The 21,520-nt window shown below is 44.8% G+C and overlaps 1 protein-coding gene across 2 annotated transcripts; it reads right to left on the reverse strand.

The window, feature by feature from the left end:
• Nucleotides 1–5,269: 5,269 nt before the first annotated feature.
• On the reverse strand, nucleotides 5,270–19,749 carry LOC108258584 (melanoma-associated antigen E1). 2 transcript variants are annotated; one of them, XM_017457293.3, is made up of 7 exons: nucleotides 19,477–19,749; nucleotides 18,668–19,092; nucleotides 16,654–17,772; nucleotides 10,090–10,281; nucleotides 9,061–9,214; nucleotides 7,321–7,556; nucleotides 5,270–7,210 (listed from the first exon to the last, which is right to left on the reverse strand). In XM_017457293.3, exons 1-7 carry the CDS (start codon nucleotides 19,484–19,486, stop codon nucleotides 6,992–6,994), a joined length of 2,355 nt encoding a protein of 784 aa, XP_017312782.2. In that variant the 5' UTR covers nucleotides 19,487–19,749; the 3' UTR covers nucleotides 5,270–6,991. The 2 variants fall into 2 exon arrangements, with proteins under 2 accessions (XP_017312782.2, XP_017312784.2); XM_017457295.3 differs by having other exon boundaries at nucleotides 18,668–18,966; nucleotides 19,477–19,747.
• Between the last annotated feature and the right edge of the window lie 1,771 nt (nucleotides 19,750–21,520).

A 21,520-nucleotide genomic window follows, 5' to 3' on the forward strand; every position in this document is an offset into this window, starting at 1 on the left:
TTAAGCGACGCCCAACGACCCGATATTATAAAATATAATCTATAATCTTATCATATCTGTGTCTCGCTAATTCGATTTTTTTTTTTTTTTTTTAATTAGCGAACTTTCTAGCCCCTCCCCCTCTCATACGCCACTGTTAAACGGTTGTTGCCGTGACTACATCTCTCTGATCTCCTGCCAGTCGGAATGAAAACGTCTCCACACAGTTAGCCCGTAACGAGTTCTTTACTCTTTACTACCGCGTCGTTTAATCGCGACGCCGAAGCGTAAATATTGGCGCACCCCAAATTATCATTTAGGGTAACGAGCACATTGAGGCGCATCGATTTCCATTCTTTTGTTTTTTGTTATTTTTTATGAAACTTCATTCTTGTTCTTTTTTTTTTGGACAGGGTCGAGATTCGAGGCGTCCCGGTGTGAAACTAACGGAAAAGCCCGTTTTGTTTTTTTGTTTTGTTTTTTTTTTCCTTTCCTCGCTGCTATCTCACGATTTCTGACGATCCAACGTGTCTCCGGTTCGTTGCCTCGACAAATCACGAGAACGCGACGTCGTGACCTCGAGAAAACAGGACGGGAAAATCGCTCGATCGATCAATAAATGAATGAATGAATGAATGAACAGATAACGGCTGGCCTCTGTGGACTCGCGTAAAGACGTGCTGTAGCTGGTCAGTAATTGTTTCTCGCGCTCATTGTTTTTGTTTTTTGTGAAACACGTCACCGTTCGAACATGTAGTCGAAATCCAGTGTAGAATGAAGTGGAGATGATTTAGCTTTCTGATCATGATGTGTGTGTGTGTGTATGGTTGTAAGTTTATTTTGTTTTCACGTTTGTGTGTGTGTGTGTGTGTGTGTGTGTGTGTGTTGCATTAATATGTTTAATGTTTTAAGGTACATTATTACACTTGATTCCTGGACCCCTATTGACCTGTAAACTGTGACCAATGTGTGTGTGTGTGTGTGTGTGTGTGTGTGTTCAGAGCGTGGGGGCGGAGTTTGCTTGCTTGCAAGACGTGTGTGTGTGTGTGTGTGTGTGTGCGCCTGAGAGAAAGTATTTGTACTGATAACTATCGATGCCATATTGATATTTGATATGTAGTGAGTTAATCCTCATGCAGCACCACGCCTATCAAATATTCTCCTACAAGACGAGTTTCTTTTTGTTTGTTTTTTAATTAATTTTTTATTTTGCTGCTACTGCTGTTTGTTTTTTTTTTTTTTTGTTGTTTTGTTTTTTTTCGTTGAAATTATGAACCTCGTATAAATGATTGAGAAGCATATCGTTAAGACATATCCACGATCGGAGGAGGAGGAGGAGGAGGAGGAGGAAAACCCCACCACGTTTTACATCACGACGATCTTATTACGCACTTTTTTCCCCCACCTACTTTTTTAATATTTTTTTTTTAATTTTATTTATTTTTATTATTATTATTATTATTTTTTATTTTGTTTTTTTGTATTAGAATCTAATGCCTACAGATTTACTGATTAAATACAGCTGGTGGACTCATCGTTTGTCTCAGTTGTGTCTTGTGAGATGTCTATTCTTGGGAATTTAAATAAAAATAAATTGAGGGGGGGGGGGGGGAATGAAGGAAGAAGGAAGTTGTGTGTTTGCGTAGCAGGTGCATGTTAATGCTGTGTGTGTGTGTGCGTGTGCGTGTGTGTGAGTGTGAACGTCCGAGCTGAGATTCCAAAAGACGTCAGTAAGTGATGTTTTTTCTTCTTCTCTCCTTGACAGACGTTAAATGAAATAATAAATGATTTTCCACCACAGTGCTTTCTGTTATAATATCAGTCTGGAACACAATATCCTCTCTCTGATTACTTTCCTTAAGCCCTGGGCGTCAGTAGGAAGAGGAAGCTGTTTCTAAAGCAGTATTCAAAACACTCCACACACACACACACACACACACACACACACTACAGCTCCAGCGATTGAGCAAAAGTTTGTCCTTGACTTTTCTTGATTAGTTTTGGAGAGCTCCTAGTGTGTAACAGACCTGGAAAGCTAAATTGGACCGTCGGAATCATCTGATTTAGAAGAGGAAGAAGAAAAACCCAGGCATTTTGTGTATTTTGGGACATCTGGGTAATAGACTCGGGGGTAATGGGGGGGATCGACCTATGTTCGTCTAAATATGAACTCCTCGAATCAGATGTTCAGCTGCACACGACACGACGCGTCGCGTTAGCAACAAAAACACGGGGCTTTATCGTTCCTTGAAAGTTTGGAAACCGGTGACGCACTTCAAAACGGATCTCTGTCGGGTAAGAGATCCGGAGAAAGTGAGAAGGAATTCGACACAATGTTTATATTTCACTGCAGACTTATTTCCAATTCCTTTGTCCTAATACGGTTCCTATAGTAACGACTTGTCTGGTCGACGCCCCACACCATCTCACCCTAATAACGTCGTTATTATCGTATTAAAGTGTCGTTGCGTAAAGAAAATCGACGTGAAAGAACATTTTGTAAGGAGGTTTTATTATCATTCGACATGTACGGAAGGAGTCTCCAGTGTCAGGAAATCGAAACGGAAGTAGGATGAATACGTCGGCCTCAAGGTCATCTATGAGCTAGTGCGCGCCGAAACGACGGCGCGATTCGTATCGACGATGTACGCGTTCAAAACGTACAGCCTCGCTCTACCGCCGATACGGATCGACCGTTTCGATGACATCATTCTGCACTTCAGCTTCTCGTCTGGTTTTCAGTCCGATCGAACGCTCTCGGGAATCCGAATCGTCCCGCCCACGACGTTATAAAAGCCAGCTCGAACAGCTAAACGCTATCGGCTATTTAAAAGACGTGCGAGGAGCCACTCGATATGTCCCGTCCTGACTTCCTGTCTGAGTGGAAATGACGTCAGCACATCGACGAATGCCGCGCGTTTCAAGGCGCTCCATGGGGAATTGAAATATTTACGTTAACGGGTTTATTTTAACACATCGAACGATTTGTTGTTGTTGTTAAATTTCAGGCGGAATGTTTTGTTATTCCTGCAATACATTTATTTTTCTGTGTGTTTCCGGTCAAAATTCATACAAAATGCAATTTAAGTAAAACAAATAAGTAAAAAAAAACAACATTTTTTAAATGAATACGAATGTGTTTTAAAGTCATGTACGCATGAAATGGTTAAATGTAACTATAAACTGATTTTTTTTTTAAAAAGATTACGATGTCCTTCGTTAATATTAGAAATCGTAATCACCGGCAAACTGCTGCGGTGTAAGAGGAATAAAACATTTCAGGGTGTGCTGTTAACACAAATCATTTCGGGTGGTACCGGCGAGTCTGCTTCATCACACCGACTCTGTCGCTGATTATTTTCCCATGACAGTCAGCGCCTGTAGTTGTGTTAAGACCGGTGGTTAAGATCATGGTACCAAGAGCAGATGGTGTTTGCTTTTGAATATTCTGTTTAGCATGTCGTAGAAGACTTGCTGAGGTCTGGGGTGAGGAGCCTGTGGACAGAAGTGCTTTGGTGTGTGTGTGTGTGCGTGTGTGTGTGTGTGAGAGAGAGAGAGAGAGAGAGAGAGAGAGGGGTGTTCATTGAACTTGTTTTACTCTCTTTCTCAGCTTGGTTTGGTTTTTATTGGCAGAGTGTGTATTTGGTGCAACGTTGTCTCACTGTTTCTGTTGAGAAAACACACAGTTCCCCCTGAGGAGGGAAAAAAACCGCCATATTGATACGCGGAGTGGTTTCACACCGGAAGTCAGCCTCCCTACGAGCTTCCGGTTCTTGTGTTTCTTCTTTAATCTTTTTTTTTCTTTTCTGTCTGCGCTCCAGTCTTTTGAACTGATTATAGTTTTGGAATTTTTTTTTTATTTTTTTTTTTAGTGACTGAAAAATGTGACGGTGGGTATTTATTTTTAATCGACTGTTGCACGGAGACAAAAACCGGAAGTAACGGAAAGAAGTCAAATGAAGATTGAGAAGGGTTTTTTTTTAAAATTAAAAAAACAAACCCCGCTGTTTATGCCTTCTCAGTCTTTTATATAAAAAAAAAGTAACATGAAAAATAAAATTTGAATAAAACAATAAACGTGGGTTAAATCCACAGTTCGTCTTCACACTGCTCCTGTTACTTCACCTATAAACACGATAAGAAAATTCAGCTTTTACTTCTGTGTGTGTGTGTGTGGGTGAGAGAGAGAGACAGAAGCGGCGTCCCTTCACGCCCTCTAGCGGTGAAAACCGGAAGTACCCAGCCCTCTAGCGGCGGATATAGGAAGTGCACATCAGCCCGCGGGAGACCGCAGAGTTGCACCGCGCGACGCAACCAAGCTCTATCTATCTGTCAGTATATAATTCTGTCTGTCTCTTAGTATCTATCTATCTATCTATCTATCTATCTATCTATCTATCTATCTATCAGTATATAATTCTATCTGTCTCTAAGTATCTGTATAAATCTATCTATCTATCTATCAGTATATAATTCTGTCCGTTTCTATCCATCTATCTATCTATCTATCTATCTATCTATCTATCTATCTATCTATCTATACAATATCGCCAACAACACCATCTCATAGATCGCTAACTACCAGAGTAGTTGTGCAGAGTAATGTGCTGCCGCATTGCATTCTGGGACATTGCCTCCAGCGTTTGCATCGACGTCTAAACTACATCCACGCCGTACTCTTGTTCTTATGTTTTTAGGAGCCAACAGCGAAACCTGACTGTCCCCCCCCCCTTAAGTCTGAGCTCGCTGAAATCGTTTCTTCTTTTCTTTTATTTTTTCCCACTTAAAATCCATCACATACCAGTTCGAGCGAGACATCGGAGCGACGCACAAGCGCTAACTTCTTACACGGACGACAAAAATGCAGCGTCTACCAACAAATTCACACCCGAGTTACCAAACACCTCACAGACCCAGAGTTCCGTACGGAGATATTTAATGTGTGTTTCAGGGTGGAGGTGAACCTCACGAGATGTACACAAAACCATGTACACAAAAACACAATAAAGTCTAATGAGAGCTTTCCCCAGAGAGATCCAAGAATAGTTCTGGGTCAACGTTAGATTTAATCAGCGTGACAAGGCAACACCATGACTAGCGGCTATTAAACCTCTCGTTCTCCTCAAACCAACTCGCGTTACTTCACACGACTGTGACTCGAACAAGTTATGACGAAGCGAGGTAAATTTTTACGCGAGTTCATTTTCCGTGTAGCTAAATTATAAAATGTAAATAGAATCCGTGTGAAAATGTCAGCTACTGAATAAAGAGATTCACCCAGGAACATTACTGAAACTGTCTTTTTTTTTGTTGTTTACTTTGTTCATATTGAGTCGTAACATACATAAATATGTAGAAATATATCATATGAGTGTATATATGGAGAAAAAAAAACGTAACAAAAAGTTGTAAGGAAAACATTCTGTGAATTTCATAATGACATGAAAATATATATAGTTTTAAGTAAAGCTTGTTTCAAAATGAAAACATACTGCATGTGGCACATATTCCAGAAAGTTCTTCTTTTTCGCTTAGTAACTATTTTTGAAATAGATATAACTGGGAAAGGAAAGAAAGACCCGATGGGTTTAATTCATAATAATCTCGTTATAACAGGCTTACACTTTTCTAATAAAAAAAAAACAAGAAGAAGCTAAAACAACGTATTAGTACTGTTAGATTACATTATAGTGGTATATATATAAATATATATATATAAATATATATATATATAAAGTGTCTTAATATTTCTTGTGCTAATTTTTGTAACATTGTGATGTGTTGCTGCGTAGCTTGTTAGTGTTGTTTCCTGGTTGACGGTTTCCCGCAGTAACCCTGAGAGCTTTCTAAAAGCTCACGATAGAATCCGGACATCGTAATAAATACGGGCGTTAACGTATCAGTCGTTCCTAAACGCATCGTATATCGTCGGCCAGGAGCGGCGTGGTAATACATCAGGAATAACGAACGTAAAGATTCGGTCGGAGGAGGCGAGGCAGCGTTTTACGGCGCGCTGAAGCGTGCGCGCGAGACGTCCCGACAGCTTTGTTGCAGATCTAGAGATCGACGGCGAGCGAGCGCACACGGTCGCGTGGACGTGCGAAGGCTTCCGTGACGTTCCAGTGAACGCGTTCATCTTCGACCGTGCGTGTCGTTACGCAGCCATTGTGAAAACAACGCGTTATCCGACGCTAGCGATTGTTCAAAACAGAGAAGTTATTAAACTCACCTAAGAAGGCTGTTTAGACAGGAAGGGAAGGATTTGTGTGTGCAAATGTCATGTTTTTGTTTTGTTTTTTCAAATTTGATTATTCCCGATTTATTCGAATTATTATTATTATAAATTTCAACATGATTATAATCATTTATTTCCACGGGAAGGTACGCTGGGGATGCTGGCGTTGTTCTCCCAATACTTTTATAAGTGTTTAAAATATTAAATATAATATTTAGCAGCAGAACCCGGTCCTATGCTTTCGAAACGTTTATCAGATTATTCCTGTAATGAAATGGCTCGTGTGTGATGAACCTCACGTGTCCTGATAAGCTAACACGGCGCCAGTGAGTTATTTTCCCACTGACCGTCAACAAGAAAACCAAGAGGATGACAGGACAGTTTTCCCTTTGAATTTTAAATGAATGCATCTCGGTTACAACTCTCTCTCTCTCTCTCTCTCTCTCTCTCTCTCTCTCTCTCTCTCTCATCTAACGTGTTTTTATTTCATTGTCAGTCATGTGACACCATTAAAGAGTCGGAGTTCACGCTCGCTACTACGTTCGGTCTCATTCCCTTTTTCCGTTCACGTTTCTTCACCTTCAGATTCCAACCTTTCACGTTTCTTCACCTCCACTCTTCATCTTTCTCAAGCTGGCCGTCTATCTCTATCTCTCTCTCTCTCTCTCTCTCTCTCTCTCTCTCTCTCTATCTAAGCTGAAAAAGTGGTATTCTCGTTTCCCAGGGTAAAATATTTCATCCAGGCTCTGTTCGATGGTTTTTTGGGAGCTGAATGGCTCAGAAGTTGCTGAAGATCTCGTATTTCTTGTTCCAGGCCATCGGGGGCGCTCTCTTGCTGGCCTTCTTCGACCTGACCTTCTGCCTGGCCTCGGCCGCTGTGGAGCTCAGATGCAGGCCGCTCGCCCTCAGCGGGTCCAGATCCTTCACCTCCTTCTCCCCTTTCACCTCCTGCACACCGGGGGCGCTGTTATACTTACACTGCTCCGAATCCAACACCTGCAAAGGAAAACGTACAATATTGTAAAATGTACAATAACCTGGTTGCATAAGTTTGCGCACCCCTAAACTAATACTCAGTTGAAGCAGATTTAGATTTTATCACACACCTTGCTGCTGATGTCAGAGCTGCTCAGCTCCACACTCGTCTCTGAAGTGATGGACCTGGAGGAGGAGGAGCTTCCGTGACTCTGGTGCTTCAGAGAGCCGTTTCCGGTTGGTGCACCCGTCGTGACCGGCGGTTGGATCAGCAAGCCGTTGCGGGGTTTTGTAGGCGATACAGAGGTGTCTGTGATCGGACAGGTAGAGGTTGGACTCTCTATGATCGGACCGTCCACACAGTCCTCTATTAAAGAGAAGAAAAAAAGGAAATGCTGATCAAAACCTCCTCAGGTTTGAATACATGGATGTTGCATGCCGGTATCAGGGGCCTCTACCAAGACTACTTTTCAGATACCAAATTATTTTCTGAAATCATAAGATTTGTGTTTAGATCAGACCACGCCTACTGACCAGAGTTTAAACAAATAGAGGCTTTGGAAAAGTTTTGCTCATTTATTATGACCGTATTATATGACAATAGCAAACTAGTTGTCGTTCCATGTAGCTAACTTTATTTAGCTAGGCCCCTCCCCCTTACTGACATCTCAGTCGGCTACCATTAAATGATTAACGAATGTTGCTATGGTTACGCCTCATCGAGCGCTACTTCGCTCTGTTCCTGTTGCTTTTAATCATCTGAATCATTCCTCCGGTCATTGTTCCTGTTTTAATTCAGCAGAGCGATGACTGAAGATTCCGGATAAACATACATTCAGACCACGGTTGCCATGGTTACGTAGTCTGAAGACCGTCCATTTGTAATGTTTGAACATGATTCATGAAGCAGTTTTGTTTTTGTTTTTTCTGGGAGGAAAAAGAAAAAAGCTCAAGATCAAAACTACTAAAAGATAAGAAATAAATATTTCGGTCTAATTGATGTGTTGAAGGTTTGAAGTTTCATATGAGATCATTTCCTGTCTAAAATCTGTCTAAAAGCTGACATGGAAAAAATTCTGATTCAGTTTAAACGATTTTGTAAACTGTCTTGTAGGACAAATTTTGTGCCAGTTAGCGTGCGCGATTATGGATATGTGATTGGAAACTCTACAACCTTGACATAAAAACAGCGATATACAGTCTCCTCTGAAAGGATTAGAACAGCAAGTTGTTTCTCTTTCATGAAATTCCAAATTGTTGTACTGGCAATGCCCAATCCGTCCAATGTACAACGCCTCTGACTGATTTTCCCTCTTTTCTCAGCTTCAACATGGCGTTCTTTTCTCCCATAGACAGCTCTCAGGTCGTCATGTTGGTTTATCCTTATTAACAACGAATGCAGCGTTCACAGGTGAAACCCAGGGCTTAAACCACGAGTAGACATTCAGAGCTATTCATTCTTTAAACGATCAATCTAACAGACCACACCTGAGCATCGAGAAACACCTATCAGTCGCGTGTTCCGATATTTTTGCTCACTTGAAGAAAAAAAAAAGGGTGCGTTCAACCGAAAGGTGCCATGTTCTAAGTTGTTCAACACGTCTAGATGTAAATACGAGGTAACGAAAGCTGAAATTCCGATCTATCGTCTCACGTTCACGTTGTGATCTGCAACCAAAATGGCGTCAACGTACAGCGAGAACATTCGAATTTGGTCTTGCTGTTCCAGTACTTACGGAGGGGACTGTATGTTATCCAGAAAATGAACTATGGAAGGAAAGCACTGGTCACGAAAGGGCTGATGACACTGACCAGGCATGGAGAGGTCTGTTTTCAGCTTGTGTAATTGAAGCGTCGGTGCTGTACCGTACCGTTGAGGTGCGCTGTAGTCGGTGTGATGCCGAGTTTCTGAAACAGAGCGTCTGTTTCTGGGTCCACCACCAACAGCTTGGTCTCTCCTCCTCCGCTTCGGATTATCTCCACCACCTCCGAGTGCCTCAGACCCTCAATGCTTCTGCCGTTCACCTGAACACATACCCACAAACACACGCAGTCTAAACACCGGGTGGCACAAAAAGCCCTCCCACTTCTCCTTCAGCTCCGGCTTCCTTATCACGATCGTCACGATCGGAGAAGAGACGCATCCGGAATTCAGGACACGTTTCTGATCCGTCTGTTCAGACGATTTGGACATCACCTCAAGATCTGAAGAACTCCTAGACCCGTGTTTCCTTCCGTTCCTGCCATCCTGAAAGTGTAGGTCAGTGATCGGAAAGGTGAATGGATTATCCGTGCATCCCTTTTCCATACGGCCGATCCTACACACGGTCACGGGAGGAACCTGGAGCCTTTACCACGGGGTAAACCTCCAGGGTGCACCCTGTCCAGGGTGCCAACACATTGCACACACATTCACACACTACAGACAATTTGGAAACACCAATCCGGCTACAACGCATGTCTGGACTGGGGGAGGAAACCGGAGTCCCCGGAGTAAACCCTGGAAGCACGGGGAGAACATGCAGACTCCACGCACGCGTGGTGGAGGCGGGAATCAAAACCCGAACACGTTAATTCGACAGTGATCTAACGGTGATTTTTGTTTCGTTTTGTTTTTAAATAAAGCCTGGGTCGAGATCAGAGGTGTGCATCAGGACTGGCGAAAGACCAAAAAGGGTGTGAGAGGAAGGTTTTTACTTTCGTGCGGTCAGACGGGAAGTCTGCCGGACAAACGAAGACCACGTTTATACGGACGCGATCGTGCGGTGTTGTGTGATGCGTTTTTAACATTCGTTCATTCATTCGTCCAGATCTCTCTCTGATCTTACACTCCAGCCTCCCCTCTCTCTCTCTCTCTCTCGCTGTCTCGGGTCTGATCGGGGTTAGTTTGCGCTGATCACCTGGACGAGTCTGTCTCCGGGCTGTAGTGCAGCTCTGTGTGCGGGGGAATCAGGGTCGACCGAGCGGATGAACTGACCCACACGCCGCTTATCGCAGTGCAGGTTAAAGCCGAAATCCTGCTCGTTCTTCACTATGTGACACAGCCGCGGCCTCAGGTCACGCATCACCGTGTCCTCTGTTCCTGACGTCTCCTATAACACACACACACACACACACACACACACAAGCAAACAATCAGTATTTATTTCACTCTTGCATGTTTCTCACACATACCAGATAAGTTTGCTGCTTGCGATACTGACACAACTAAGGTGCAGTAAAGAAGGCGTGGCCTCTGTGTGTGTCACTGTCAGTAAAGTAGGCGTGGCCTCTATGTGTGTCAGTGTCAGTAAAGGAGGCGTGGATTCTGTGTGTGTCAGTGAAGGAGGTGTGGCCTGTGTGTGTGTCAGTGTCAGTGAAGGAGGCGTGGCCTGTGTGTGTCAGTGAAGGAGGTGTGGCCTGTGTGTGTGTCAGTGTCAGTGAAGGAGGCGTGGCCTGTGTGTGTCAGTGTCAGTGAAGGAGGCGTGGCCTATGTGTGTGTCAGTGTCAGTGAAGGAGGCGTGGCCTGTGTGTGTCAGTGTCAGTGAAGGAGGCGTGGCCTATGTGTGTGTCAGTGTCAGTGAAGGAGGCGTGGCCTGTGTGTGTCAGTGTCAGTGAAGGAGGCGTGGCCTGTGTGTGTCAGTAAAGGAGGCGTGGCCTGTGTGTGTCAGTGTCAGTGAAGGAGGCGTGGCCTGTATGTGTTTGCCAGTGTCAGTAAAGGAGGCGTGGCCTACTTTGGGAATTTCTGGACTGTAAACAGAGACTTTTATTTCCCCGCCACCTTTAGAGACATTCTCATGTCATGAAGTAGAATGGAATAAGAGAGGCTGAGTGGTTCACACGGATGTGTGTGTGTGTGTGTGTGTGTGTGTGTGTGTGTGATTGGGATGTTTGTCGCTTTAAAACCTTCGGAGATTAGATTACTCTCTTTTTATCGCTCGGGTCTTTGTACACACATGTCCGAGTCAGCATCCCCGTGTTCCTTTCTTTGTGTGTGTGTGTGTGTGTGTGTGTGTGTGTGTGTGTGTGTGTGTGTGTGTGTGTGCACATGCCTCATGGGATTAAAACTGTTCCCACCCCTCTATTGTTTGAGGACAGGAAGTGACATCGTGTCTTAGAGAATGTCCTGTACAGGGTGTGTTTAATAACTTTCTTTAGGGAAAGAATATAAGAACACATACACACACCCACCCACCCACCCACACACACACACACACACACACACACACACACACACAGGAAGAAAGAAAGAACGGAACGGGAGGACACTGACTCGGATGTGTGTGTACAGAGTCCTGAGGGCTAAAGAAAGAGAGTCATCTAATCTCCGAAGGTTTTAAAACTACAAATGTCCCAATCACACACACACACACACACACACACACACACACACACACACACACACACACACTTCTGGAGGGAAAAACAGCCAGAAACCAACACCACACACACACTTGAGAAACCCAGAACAGAAATGTGAGAATCAGGAACAGGTCATTCACTAATCCGTCGCCCCGAGGCATGTGGCACGAGGTTTAACACTCGCTACACGTAGTTTTAGTCAGTAAAGATCCTCTACGTGAATCATTTACTAATAATATATTACTCCAACGTGAGGTCTGATCTTCCATGAGACAAAAATGATCAACGTAAAGTGTTCATGAAGAGCGAGGGATATAGAGAGAGAGAAAGATATGCAGACAGAGATGGGGACAGAGAGAGACAGAGACAGAGAGAAAGAGTGAGACAGAGAGAGAGATAAAGAGAGAGGGACAGAGGGAGATAGAGAGGGAGGTGGAGATGGAGACAGCGATGCAAAAGACAGACAGATGTAGATGCGAGAGAGACAGACACACAGAGAAAAGGTCAGAGAGATTGAGGTAAAGAGAGAGATGGAGTGAGAGAGAGACAGAGAGAGATGGAAGAGAGAGACAGACACACGGAAAGAGATGGAGATAGAGAGAGAGATGGAGAGATAGAGAGAGATGGAGAGATAGAGATGGAGAGAGAGACAGAGAGAGATGGAGGAGAGAGACAGACACACGGAAAGAGATGGAGATAGAGAGAGAGATGGAGAGATAGAGAGAGATGGAGAGATAGACAGAGAGATGGAGAGATAGAGAGAGAGATGGAGAGATAGAGAGAGAGATGGAGAGATAGAGAGAGATGGAGAGATAAAGATGGAGAGATAGAGAGAGATGGAGAGATAGAGAGAGAGATGGAGAGATAGAGAGAGAGATGGAGAGATAGAGAGAGAGATGGAGAGATAGAGAGAGAGATGGAGAGATAGAGAGAGATGGAGAGATAGAGAGAGAGATGGAGAGATAGAGAGCTGCAAAGCTGCAGAAGCTGCAGAAGCTCCATGTTGGTTTCTGATGAACTTCTCTCATGTTCTCGTCCGTGCTGCAGGAGGATTGTGGGATTGTTCAGAGCAGCTCTTTCTATCCCCTAAAGGCCAAAATGATCACATCACCACCCTATTCTTTTATTATAGGAACATTTGATCCCCATAAAGAGATAAATACATTCCCTCACACACACACACACACACACACACACACACACACACTTTTTATGTTTTCCTTTTTGAGCAGAATTGAAGAACATTTAAAGTAAAAAATTTTAATGTAATAGAATTGAGAATTGTTTAAAAGCAGTACAGTATGGAAATACGACAAAGATGCCACGCCTCTTATTCACCACTGAGACTGACAGACACACAGGCCACGCCTCCTTCACTGAGACTGACAGACACACAGGCCACACCTCCTTCACTGAGACTGACAGACACACAGGCCACGCCTCCTTCATTGAGACTGACAGACACACAGGCCACACCTCCTTCACTGAGACTGACAGACACACAGGCCACACCTCCTTCATTGAGACTGACAGACACACAGGCCACACCTCCTTCACTGAGACTGACAGACACACAGGCCACACCTCCTTCACTGAGACTGACAGACACACAGGCCACACCTCCTTCACTGAGACTGACAGACACACAGGCCACGCCTCCTTCATTGAGACTGACAGACACACAGGCCACGCCTCCTTCATTGAGACTGACAGACACACAGGCCACACCTCCTTCACTGAGACTGACAGACACACAGGCCACGCCTCCTTCATTGAGACTGACAGACACACAGGCCACGCCTCCTTCACTGAGACTGACAGACACACAGGCCACACCTCCTTCACTGAGACTGACAGACACACAGGCCACACCTCCTTCACTGAGACTGACAGACACACAGGCCACGCCTCCTTCACTGAGACTGACAGACACACAGGCCACGCCTCCTTCATTGAGACTGACAGACACACAGGCCACGCCTCCTTCACTGAGACTGACAGACACACAGGCCACGCCTCCTTCACTGAGACTGACAGACACACAGGCCACACCTCCTTCATTGAGACTGACAGACACACAGGCCACACCTTCTTCACTGAGACTGACAGACACACAGGCCACGCCTCCGTCACTGAGACTGACAGACACACAGGCCACACCTCCTTCACTGAGACTGACAGACACACAGGCCACACCTCCTTCACTGAGACTGACAGACACACAGGCCACGCCTCCTTCACTGAGAGTGACAGTCACACAGGCCACGCCTCCTTCACTGTGACTGACAGACACACAGGCCACGCCTCCTTCACTGAGACTGACAGTCACACAGGCCACGCCTCCTTCATTGAGACTGACAGACACACAGGCCACACCTCCTTCACTGAGACTGACAGACACACAGGCCACGCCTCCTTCACTGAGACTGACAGACACACAGGCCACGCCTCCTTCACTGAGACTGACAGACACACAGGCCATGCCTCCTTCACTGAGACTGACAGACACACAGGCCACGCCTCCTTCACTGAGACTGACAGACACACAGGCCACACCTCCTTCATTGAGACTGACAGACACACAGGCCACACCTCCTTCATTGAGACTGACAGACACACAGGCCACACCTCCTTCATTGAGACTGACAGACACACAGGCCACGCCTCCTTCACTGAGACTGACAGACACACAGGCCACGCCTCCTTCACTGAGACTGACAGACACACAGGCCACACCTCCTTCACTGAGACTGACAGACACACAGGCCACGCCTCCTTCACTGAGACTGACAGACACACAGGCCACACCTCCTTCACTGAGACTGACAGACACACAGGCCACGCCTCCTTCACTGAGACTGACAGACACACAGGCCACGCCTCCGTCACTGAGACTGACAGACACACAGGCCACGCCTCCTTCACTGAGACTGACAGACACATATCCAACAATTCACCCAAGTCACTACTGCTTTAAACAAACAGACTGAAAAACTGAAGAACATAAATAAAAGAAAATAATAACAATTTTTGTAAATAATTTTTTCTTCTTTTTGTTTTAATTAAAAAATTGCAGAGTAGATATGCACTCAAACGACTTATTGTGGTTTTGTATCTGACTGTATATACAGTATTTATTCAGATTATATCATATTAACTCCTTGATCATTTATACGACGATGTTCTTCTCACCTTGTGTTTTAAGGATAATTAAGCTTAAGCTTTTTAAAGTATAACGTACTGGACACACTGCCAGCGTTTTGACCGGAGAAGAATTCTTTCTCAGCGCTTACGCTCCACATGCTGTAGCTCACGTTCTCTGAATTCTAAAGGCTAAATTTAGGTGTCTGGGAAGTGGACCCTCTCCAGGGTGGGTCGAGGTCTGCTTCCTGGACTTCCTGTTATACACTTTAGTTCACTATAGTGTTTTGTAATAGAACTAAAAACAATTCAACAGCTTTCAGAAAGTTAGGATCTCAGTGATGGGGTCGTTTCTGGTGTCACTCTGATTGAAATCCATTTCATTTTCATCCCAGCGTCACGTTAACAGATTTAGACTGCATTGACGTAAACGCGACTTCGTCCCCACAGCGCTGGTGCTTCCTGAATGCAAACAAGCCGCGAGCGTCCTGCAAACATGCAAACATGTGGGGACTTTCTGCAAGCCACGGTCCTATGAATATGGATTGTCACGTTGTATGTAAATACCTGGGAGCCCATGGCCAAATCACATATTTAGTTGATTTTTGAAGTGAAAAGAAATAAACACAACCTCTGGAGCAAACTACACAACACTAACTATCTTACACAAACATGATGAGGACGGGTTTCCTTCTGAGACTGGTTCCTCTCAAGGTTTCTTCCTCATATCGTCTTAGGGAGTTTTTAAAGCTGCTTCGAGACAATGTCCATTGTTAAAAGCGCTACACAAATAAAACTGAATTGAATTGATTTGACTTGAATGATCTGCATGGAAGAGTCATCAGAAGGTGGACATACCTGTGACCTCATTACTAACATGAACGTCAGCCATCCATTTCCCATACCACTTATCCTCCACAGGGTTGTGGGGGAGCATGGAGCCTATCCCAGGAAATTCAAGGCGGGGGACACCGTGGACGTGGTGCCAACTCATTGCAGGACACACAGTCACACACACTCACACACTATGGACACTCACACACTAGACGCCAATCGGCCTACAGTGCAAGTCTTTGGACTGGGGGAAGAAACTGGAGTACACGCAGGAAACCCCCGAAGTATGGGGAGAACATGCAGACTGCACACAAGGCAGAGGCAGGATTTGAACCCCCAACCTTGGAGGTGCGAGGCAAACATGCTAACCACCAAGAGGTGCTAAGTTCACCAAGGTTCACAATCCTACTTGGAACCTTCTTTGATGGAGAAACATTTTGTTCTAGGGTTATAATTTAAGGGTCACCCCAAAATGACGACTCTGACTTTTTGCAGCCAGAGGACCCCAGTTTATAAACTATTCACATATTAGATTCATTATCCAAACGTGTAGAATAATATGCTAGCATTTTTTTTGGAGCTTGTCCTCCTGAAGGTTTCACCGATACAACACTGGAGAACACGGGGGTAAAATCCATCAGCACCCCCCAAAAAACTGGTAAAGAATCGATCTATATGGTCCAAGTACGAAAGGGTGCTGCCATACTCAATTTACTATCATACCCAATATAGCTCGGGTCGTAGTGAGGCTAGAACTCGCACAGCAGCTGCAGAACCTTTAACCTGATACAGACTCTACACAATCCTAGAGAAATTTCCTGTTGTTTTGAAGAAGCTATAAAAGATGCTAATCACTTCTGGAAGCTATTTATATCAGGAATCTCTTCATTGTTGGACTTCATTGTCCGTGCGTGTGTAAGAAAAGTACTTTGGATCTAATTCCATTTGACAAGAATATTACTCAGACCTTCTGAGAACAAAAGGTTCACCAGCGATATGTAAACAAGAAGACAAGGCTATTTTTATGTCTTACTTTTAGTACCTTTTCCTGCCTCTTATCTCTTATTTGTTCTGTGTGTTAGGTGTGGGTCTCTGTGTCTTAGTCCCATGTCTAATTTAATGGATTTACTAATCCATCACTGACTTACCTTGTTGTCTGTGGTGATGATGACGTCCATTACATGGGTCTCATCTGATTTTTCCCTGATGAAAGGAGTAGTGATGGAGTCGTAGGGTGACTGAGTGATGGACTTGGATGGTGATTGAGGAATGGACTTGGATGGTGATTGAGTGATGGAGTCATAGGGTGATTGAGGAATGGACTTGGATGGTGATTGAGGAATGGACTTGGATGGTGATTGAGTGATGGAGTCATAGGGTGATTGAGGAATGGACTTGGATGGTGATTGAGGAATGGACTTGGATGGTGATTGAGTGATGGAGTCATAGGGTGATTGAGGAATGAAGTTGGATGGTGATTGAGTGATGGAGTCATAAGGTGATTGAGGAATGGAGTTGGATGGTGATTGAGTGATGGAGTCATAGGGTGATTGAGGAATGGACTTGGATGGTGATTCAGTGATGGAGTTGGATGGTGATTGAGGAATGGACTTGGATGGTGATTGAGGAATGGAGTTGGATGGTGATTGAGTGATGGAGTTGGATGGTGATTGAGTGATGGAGTAATAAGGTGATTGAGGAATGGACTTGGATGGTGATTGAGTGATGGAGTCATAAGGTGATTGAGGAATGAAGTTGGATGGTGATTGAGTGATGGAGTCATAAGGTGATTGAGGAATGAAGTTGGATGGTAATTGATTAATAGAGCTGCGTGAAGATTGAATGATGGCGTTTTCTGGTGATGGAGTGACAGATATGCGTGGTGATGGTGGAGTGGAGTTTTGTGGTGATGGTATAACAGAATCACTGGGTAACGGAGCAACGGAGTCCCGTGGTGATGAAGTGATGGATTTGGGCAACAGTGTTGGAGTAATGGAGTCAGAGAGTGAGTGAGTGATGAAGTCTCGTGGTGATAGAATGATGGAGTCTTGTGACGATGGAGTGACGGAGCCCCGCGACGATGAGGAGAAGCTCAGAGTGGAAGAAGCGAGGGAAGACGAGGAGGTGCGTGGCGAGAGGAGGCAGCTCATCTCCACGGCCAGGTCCTCAGTGCAGGGCAAAGAGTGGAGGAGCAGAAACTCATCCGTCTCTCGATCCGCCACCAAGAGCCTCGTCCTGTTCTCTACCTCCATGATCTTCTGAACCACCTGATGGAGGGCGAGAGAGATAGAGAGAGAGATGTGTGTGTGAGAGAAGAGAAGAGACGAGAAGCGAAACCCATGGGGGGGGGGGTCAAAAGAGGGGAATGACAGAACAGGAATGAGAAGAGAAGGAAGAAAATAAGGAAAAAAGGGAGAAGTTGGAGAAGGACGAAAGACTGGAGGTAGAATAAAGGAAGATCAGGGGAAAGGAAAAACGACTAGATGAATAACTTCAAGGCAAGACGTTGTTAGGTTAAGGAACTTTCTTCACATGACATGCCGTCTCTCTAAAAACATCACCGCACGTTTAGTCTCCACCGTGAGGTTCACCGTTTGCTCTTCCCAGTTTATAAACAGCCAGGGGGCAGGAAAAAAAAGCAGTCAGACTGGTTTCTCACGCCTCAAACAGACAAGCTAAATGATTAGCATAACGTTACAACTGAAACTGCACCGATGCTAACTTCACTCACTTTCTGGTCACTATAGGAACATTTACTCTGAGAAGACGGGAGAAGAAGAGGGGAGAAAAGATGAGAAGACGAGACAAGACAAGAAGAGCAGAGGAGAGAAGGAAATATGCGAAGAGATACAGAAATCCATGCGGGATGAAGAGAAGAGAAAAGTAAAGAAGAGACGAGAACTAAAGAACAGAAGAGAAGTAGAGAGGTCCATATAAGAAGGAGAAGGAGAAGAGAAGAGGCATCCCAAGAGAATCTTTAAAGGAAGAAAAGAATAAGAGAGAGTGAGTGAGTCAGAGCAGTGGGGATGGAAGGAACAGAGGATCACTGAGGGGGGGAAAAGGAGAGGAATAAGAGGAGAAGCGAAGCTGAGAAGGAGAACTTGGCTCAAGCAGACGATGAGGAGATGAGAAGAGAGTCGCGGTTAGAGGCGCTGTACTCGCCTGCTGGTGCGAGTCCTTCTCCACGTTCTCTCCGTTCACCTCCACCACGCGGTCCCCGGACCGAAGTCCTGCCAGCTCCGCCGGAGATCCCGCCTCGATCCTGCGGATGAACTGTGCACCGCTGCTGCGCTCTCCGTGCAGGTGGAAGCCGTAACCGCACTCGCCTTTGGTCAGGTAGCACAGCCGGGGACGCAGATTCCTCTCCTCCATCTCCTTCTGCACACTGTCAGCCTTCGTCATCGTCGTCATCGTCGTCATCGTCGTCATCGTCGTCGCCTCCACCTCGGTCTCCACCGCCTCTACGCTCAGATAATAGACCGGGCCATTTTTAATCCCAACGTCACCACGGTGCCTCCCAGGAGACCTTTCGCCCTGAACTGCTCGGCTGTGCCCTGGCTCGAACCGTGGAGAAAAGCGACTGGTAGCTTTGCGTTAAAGATGAAGAATAATAGACGGGGGAAAGAAGAAAAAGAAAACGCTGACAGGAGAGTCAGTGCAAAACTAGACTCTTAATAATAAGCCAAATATTTATTCCATCATACACATGTCCACTTCAGCAGGAGAATAAGAGGTCGTCATTATGATAATAATAATAATAATAATAATACACTATAACGCTTCTTCTGCGTCACTCTTTTAAACTGGAGTCTAACCTCAGACGTGGTTTGTTCTCAATCTCTCTCTCTGTCTGTGTGGTTATTCATTTATTTATTTAATTTGATTTATTTGAATGAGCTCCTCTCACAGGACTAGGCTGTATTCTGACTAAAATCAGCAGTAGACCTAAAAAAAAAAAAGTTTAAACCCACCAGTGCGCATGGGACAGGTGCTTCACAGGTCCTCCTCCTTCTCTCCTTCTCTCCTTCCTCTGGAACTCTTTCAGGTTTAAACAGAACTGCTCATCTAGCAGTACACTGATCACGAAGAACAAGCTTATACTGAGATGAAGTCAAGGATTAAAAATCGCCAGTCGAATGCGGCGACACACAAAGAGGGAAAAAGATTCCCGAGTCCAGAGGAGCTGTTTTAGGGAAAGTGGGAAACCCGAGCTCAGTGATCACTGAGGAAGAGAGAGAGCGAGAGAGAGGGAGAGGGGAGGGGACTGGCCAGAGATAAGATCTCACAACACATCCAACCGGAACGCTTCCTCTTCCCACTTTCCAAGTGAACGACTCCAGAACGTTCCCTGTGGACTACAGTTCGTGATGTGCACTCACAAGTGTAAAATATCTTGAACATTGATTGAACAAACTGATGAAGTGTTTCCTATGATAAAGATTCCAATAAACAAAATGTGAGATCGTCAGAGCTATTTCTGGACATTATTACTCGTTTCACGCTCGTCGTTTTCTTATTCCATTGGCAGATAATTTTGCTTCTTTTATTATTATTATTATTTTTTTTTAAATAAAAGAAATGCTTAAAACGAGTGAAATGATCTGCCAGTAGAACGAGACTTCAAGATTTCAAGCTTGAAACGAGCACAAATGGCTTGAAATAGTTTTAATAATCGTGTATTTTGGGGTTATAGTAATCGTATAAGAGGAAATGCTAGATAAATTTGACTATATTCAAGGTAATTCCACTTTTTTTTTGTCTCAGTGTAGGCTCAACTCTGTAAAATCATAGCCTAGGTTCTACATTTTTAATCTCTAAACAATTTGTACAGTAGCAAAGGGCTTTTTGCTTTTGTCCTATTGGGAGTCTAAAAGGCTAGAACTGATGCACGGGGGAGCGAAGAGGGTGAGCTGGTGGAGGTAGTGTGATGCTCTGGGGATCGTTCTGCTGGGAAACCTCGGGTCCTGGCGTTCATGTGGATGTTACTGTGACACGTAGCACCTACCTAAACATTGCTGCAGACCGAGTACACGCCTTCATGGTGACGGTGTTCCCTAACGTCAGTGTCCTCTTGCAGCAGGATAATGCGTCCTGAGACACTGCAAAAATTATTCAGGAACGGTTCGAGGAACACGACAAAGAGTTCAAGGTGTTGACTCGGCATCCGAGTTCCCCAGATCTCGATCCGATCGAGCGTCTGTGGGACGTTCTGGACAAACAGGTCTGATCCACGGAGGCCCGATCTCGCAACGTACAGGACTTAAAGGATCTGCTGTTAACGTCTTGGTGCCAGATCCCACAGCACACCTTCAGAGGTCTCGTGGAGTCCAGAGCTCGACGGGTCCGCGCTGTTTTGGAGGCACAAGTGGAGGAGGTCCTACACGATATCAGGCAGGCGGTTTTGATGTTATGTCCGATCGGTGTAAGTGTGTTGATTGAACTTTCATATTGTAGTTCTACCGCCCTCTAGTGAAACTTCTTCATGTGTGCGTTGGCTACACCTTCACTCAAAAGTTTACAGATATAGGGAGGTCCTTTAATATAGAGACATTTTTCATTGCAGTATTTTGTGTGTGTGTGTGTGTGTGTGTGAGAAATGGCTACCAGATTGAGTCTGGAGCACAGAAGAAGGTTGTGTGTATATATATATGTATGTATTATTATTATTATTAAATTGGTCATTACATTCCAGTTGATATTCCTAGGAGCAGTAACATGGATAATGGTGGGTTGTGTGCAATTTCCACCATCATAACACACTCTCTGCTTCCTGGGATTCACGGATCCCGCTCTGAGAAGCGTGTCTTCAGACACGTTTGAGATCAAAGAAACCGGAAATCATAGGTGTGTCTAGAATGATGGGAAGACTGTACAGCACCAAGGACGCATCAATTCATATCCAGACTGCATCGCAGGGTTCTGATCAAATCTCGAAAATTATTGATGAGAAATCACTATAGATATATCATTACAGGATTCTGCATATCGTTTTCACTGAAGAACATCTCTGAAAAT

The sequence above is a fragment of the Ictalurus punctatus genome, chromosome 26 (assembly GCF_001660625.3).
Source record: "Ictalurus punctatus breed USDA103 chromosome 26, Coco_2.0, whole genome shotgun sequence".
Taxonomy (NCBI): Eukaryota; Metazoa; Chordata; class Actinopteri; order Siluriformes; family Ictaluridae; genus Ictalurus; species Ictalurus punctatus.

What these genes read in the sequence shown, in the direction of transcription:
- LOC108258584 (XM_017457293.3), bottom strand. An exon ending in TCATCACCACAGACAACAAG is followed by an intron (nt 10,282 to 16,653) that starts GTAAGTCAGTGA and finishes TGTGTGTTATAG; the next exon opens with GAGACGTCAGGAACAGAGGA. An exon ending in CCGGAGACAGACTCGTCCAG is followed by an intron (nt 9,215 to 10,089) that starts GTGATCAGCGCA and finishes GTATGTGTTCAG; the next exon opens with GTGAACGGCAGAAGCATTGA.